The sequence below is a fragment of the Oratosquilla oratoria genome, chromosome 3 (genome assembly GCF_046742065.1).
Source record: "Oratosquilla oratoria isolate Oo_2021 chromosome 3, ASM4674206v1, whole genome shotgun sequence".
Lineage (NCBI taxonomy): Eukaryota > Metazoa > Arthropoda > Malacostraca > Stomatopoda > Squillidae > Oratosquilla > Oratosquilla oratoria.
This window is the reverse complement of record NC_134779.1, coordinates 13,825,267-13,830,350: the sequence shown is the minus strand read 5'-3', so window position 1 is coordinate 13,830,350 and position 5,084 is coordinate 13,825,267. Positions and strand designations below refer to the sequence as shown.

At 36.1% G+C, this 5,084-nt stretch overlaps 1 protein-coding gene across 3 annotated transcripts in view; it reads left to right on the top strand.

Annotated features, from left to right (window-relative positions):
• LOC143020604 (zwei Ig domain protein zig-8-like) overlaps positions 1–3,553 on the top strand; it is an 82,326-nt gene extending 78,773 nt beyond the window's left edge. For 2 of the 3 annotated variants that reach the window (XM_076177051.1, XM_076177045.1), the window contains 3 exons: positions 564–706; positions 1,387–1,463; positions 3,415–3,553. In XM_076177051.1, the coding sequence (XP_076033166.1) occupies positions 564–706; positions 1,387–1,463; positions 3,415–3,533 (339 nt within the window). In that variant the 3' untranslated portion in view covers positions 3,534–3,553. Of the gene's footprint in view, positions 1–563; positions 710–1,386; positions 1,464–3,414 lie in introns of all 3 variants that reach the window. The other variant, XR_012965910.1, reaches the window with a different exon arrangement.
• Positions 3,554–5,084: the final 1,531 nt, after the last annotated feature.

Sequence of the window (5,084 nt, the reverse complement as noted above, 5' to 3'; positions counted from 1 at the left end):
CAAGGATTTTTTTAGGGGGGGCAGCAATATCCCTGAGGACAATATCGCATTCAAGAGGTGGAGTCACGCTGGACTCGTCGTTTGCCAATTTATTCCGACGTTTCGAACTCTGTCCGGGGTTAGTCTTTAGGGTGATACAGTGGTAGCAATAGGAAATCAATATAAAGGGGAATGGGGGTCGCTCGTACACTGGGACAGGTAACTCCAGTAACCGTTACATTCCAGGGTTTACCTGTCCCAGTGTACGAGGGACCCCCGCTCCCCTTTATATTGATTTCCTATTGCTACCACTGTATTACCCTGAAGACGAACCCCGGATAGGGTTCGAAATGTCGGAATAAATTTGCAAACGACGAGTCCAGCGTATACTTTCTTCCAAAAATGGAAGCTATTTACGAATATATATGTATACACACACACACATATAGTATATGACTAGGGACTAGCCTATATACAAAAGAAAATTTTCATATGTAACTTCCACAGTCCTAAGACTCCACCTCCTGTAGTGATAGAAGCGCCGCTTATAAGACGGCCTTCTCCTCCTCTTCCTCTTCCCACAGACCCCGAGCCCGACGGGCGTGATGGTCTTCTGGTACCACGGGTCGGCGATGCTCAACTACGGCCACTCCGGCGGCAGACACAACATCACCACCAAGAGCGAGGGCATGCACGCCTACTCGCAGCTCGCCATCACCGGCGTCAGGTAGTAGGTCTTCGCCCCTTCACTGTGCTCCTGTGTGTGTATGTGTGTGTGTGTGTGTTTGTCCGTCTGTCTATCTTGTAACCATAATCCATACAGCAACCTTCGGTGGGGGACAAGAACAACAACACCTATTCCCATGCGTGTGGCAAAAGACAAATGTTTCTCCTATGGAATATATATATATATATATATATATATATATATATATATATATATATATATATATAAAATATATATAATATAAAACAATAGATAAATTAGAAGCGGGGGGGTTGACGCCCATTATATATGTACTATTATTTACTTTCTTTACTTTCTGCTATTTAATATTTCCTGATTTAAGACTAAATTTCATTCGTACAATTCTTTGTCAATCTCTCTCGCTTTCTCTCCGAATGGGGTACCGACTGCATATCTCAATCATGTAGTCAATATTCTTGCAACTTTAGTGACATCCCTACAGACCACAGTCGCGCACCATTCTCTTAAGACGGGAAACTCATCTCCACACAAAATAAATAAATAAATAGAAATAAATAAATAGAAATAAATAAATTTACTTCTACTATCCACGTGTTCCCTTTTCCACCATTACACCAACACCCTTCCGGTACAATAAACACCAAGGATAGAAGTTCTGGCACTGCTCTTGAAATACTAATATTGCCTTCTCCCCTTAGGCCGAGCGACGCCGGAAACTACACCTGCTCCTCCAGAAACAGCAGAGCATCTACTATTGTCGTCTCCGTCACACAAGGCGAGTTCTCACGCCAGCGGAGAGCTTCAAACACTTGTTTTTGTCAGTCTATTTGTCAACACCAACTTAAATCTAATACATAGAAATACCTTATGTATCATCCATCATGAATATAGAGTATTTGATACAGTTGTTTGAGTGTGCGTGTATATATATATATATATATATATATATATATATATATATATATATATATATATATATATATTGCCAGTGTATTTGGGCAGTAGTTTTTCTCTAATGCATGTTTCATTAAAAGTGATGGCTAGTTGTGCATTAATAATTTTCTTGAAGGTATTTTCCATATACCTTATTAAGGATTGGTTTTCCTTAGGAAGGAAATTTATGACTTGGCTGTATGTAGTCATATTAGTCATATATATATATATATATATATATATATATATATATATATATATATGCATGCATTGTTAAAATCGACAGCGTTAGTGAGGTTGTTGATCTTCTTGTGAGTAATCTCCAGTTTTCTAACCAATATTATGCCATTTAGAGGGTGGGCATAGAAAAAAATAATTAAAGACAGGATCACTAAGAAATGTCATCCGGTATCTAAAGATAAGGAAATCCGGGTGGTTGTATACTACTCCAACCCTAAAACTAGTTCATTGGTTATAACTAATAACTTAAATAGTAATACTGAGACTATGTCTAAAACTAATTGTGTTTATGAATTCACCTGTAGCACCGGGAACTGTGTAGCCCGTCGAACAGCATATATTGGTTTTACTAGATGTAGTCTCAGTAGGAGAATAACTATGCATTTACAAAATGGGGCTATAAAACATCACTTAATGAAATACCATAACCTAACAGCCACCCGTGAATACCTAGTTTCAAACACTAGGATTATAGCAAGCAATAGGGATGTACATAAACTTAAGCTTCTAGAAGCTATGTTTATCAGAGAATGTAGTCCTATCATTAATATCCAATGCAACATGACTTCTGTCATCGCTTTGTTTAGCAGCACGACCAAGCTACTACCGAGCATGACCTCTCTCCGAAACCCCCCCTCCACCTCCTCCTACCCACTCCTTCCATCCTCCCCCCAACCGACCCCGCAACCCCCTAACCCCCCAACCCCTCCCCAACCCTCTTCTTCACGTATTAATGAGATACCACCCCCGCCCCCTCTCCCGCCCTCCACCACCACCCAAGCCGGCTAGGTGCGTATATATGTCACCGAGCGAAGGGTTTTCTTCGTCATTTCATCGGACCTTTTAACTATTGTAAGTAACGGTCCCCATCAGCCCATGTATAGTGTTTATTTTGTGTGAATTTGCGCATTTATTGATATTTGCTTCTATATTTGTATAATTGGTTAAATTTACATGTTGTTTTCTATATTTCTGTACGTCATTATTATCTATGTTACAGAATTTCCTGAAGATGTCTCTTTGTTAGACGAAACGTTGAAATAAATGAATCATTTTGGCAACTTGGTCTATGCCCACCCTCTAAATGGCAGAATATTGGTTAGAAAACTGGAGAATACTCACAAGAAGATCAACAACCTCACTAACGCTGTCGATTTTAACAATGCATGCATACAAGAGAATCTGCTCCCCAGATATTCAAATATATATATATATATATATATATGTATAAATATATACATATATATGATATATATATACATATATACATGTATATATACATATCAAGTAACTTGGATGTAACATATGAGTAAAACAAAACTTAAACCCACTCTCGGAGAAAGATAAGCTAAGGTACAGAGTAAACCGTATATTTCGACCACTAGCTGTGGTCCTCTTCAGCAATTACATGTAACTGCTGAAGAGGACTACAGCTAGTGGTCGAAATATACGGTTTAATTTATATATATATATATATATATATATATATATATATATATATATATATATATATATATATATATATATATTTAATCTGGATTTCCTTTTTCCAGACAGTTTGAAAAGAACGACGACGACGATGACAGATCAAGCGTCGTCTGCTGCTGTTGTAACGGTCCACGTCTTATGCCTCGCTGTTGCTGTCTTGGCAGTACATACCTTCACAAGATGACCCAGCTGCAGCTATAATTTTGATATACATATATATTATATATATATATATATATATATATATATATATATATATATATATATGTATGTTATATCAATATCATATCAATCCGTTTCTTCAGTTTCATTCAGATATTCAATCACCCAGTAATTCAGTCGTTCCATTAATCAACCAACCAGTCATCCATCAGTGATCAATATCTGTTAGGAAAATCCCACACTACCTCTTCTAGTCAATACCATTCAGTTGTATTAGTTTTATTGGTTTCACCATTAATGCACATCCACACACATAATCACACACACACACACACACACACACACACACACACACACACACACACACACACACACACACACACACACACACACACACACACACACACACACACACACACACACACATTCTATTAGGTGGTAAGTATATTATTTTTGATGCACTTATATACTGATAGGGTTCAACTGACTCAACACCAAAAATCTTTACAAGAACTGTGTTGTTAGTTATTCGTTTATTTATCTACTTATTTATTTATATATTTTCTAAAAAAGTTTACCTCAACGCCTTTGCTACATACGGTACCGCGGAAATGAAAATAGATATAAATGAAAAAATACACAAATTAATAAAAAAAAAATACTAAATAGAATAGTAGTATCCAGGGCATAATAAAAAGTGCCACCCTGGATGAAAGGGGATAGAATAAAATGGAAAAAAATTGACCTACAAAACAAAATATTCAGAACGGACCTGTTCTTTCATAGACCTCTCTCTCTATTTAGCTCTCTACTTTCATGACCTATTAAATGTAGAGTATACACAGACAATTTCCCAAATACTGAAACATCACTGCCCCACTACCCTCTAATAAAAAACTGTAGTTCTCCAAGCTGCTAAGAAAAAAGAAAAATCAGATAATGACTCGGTACATCCTCGCCATCTTGGGGAACGGAGTGTATGTCGCATAGTGTCTGAAACTGACCTTTATCATTCAATGCATTATACCTTAAACGGGTATATACAATTTAATCTTATTTCATCTTATTTTACTTTACTTCTACTAATTCATATTTTTATTTATTTACCTATTTAATTTTGGCCTGATGTCTTTCATTGTTTTGTATGTCACCTATTCTGAAAACTCCTCTTTTGTCTTCTCTAGTTTAATTCCCAAGTTAGGTTTCATCTTGCAAATGAATGACCAGTGTATTTTTGTGGCTGCTCTTATTAAAAACATTACAGTTCAATTTGTCGTTATAATTATCCTCCCGATTTAAGCAAAAGAAAATACAAGTTAAGCAAATGGCAGTAATGAAAAGAAAATAGATAATAACTTCTGGCAAATTTATCTATGTATATCTAAAGCAGGCTGGATCCTGCATGCAAACATTAAAAGTTATATATATATATATATATATATATATATATATATATATATATATATATATATATATATTTATATAAGGTGTTCTGGGATTATTTCTTTGTGAAATGTACTCCATTTGTTTACATTCACTACTGAAAAATTACCCTTGATCACTTTCTTTTCCT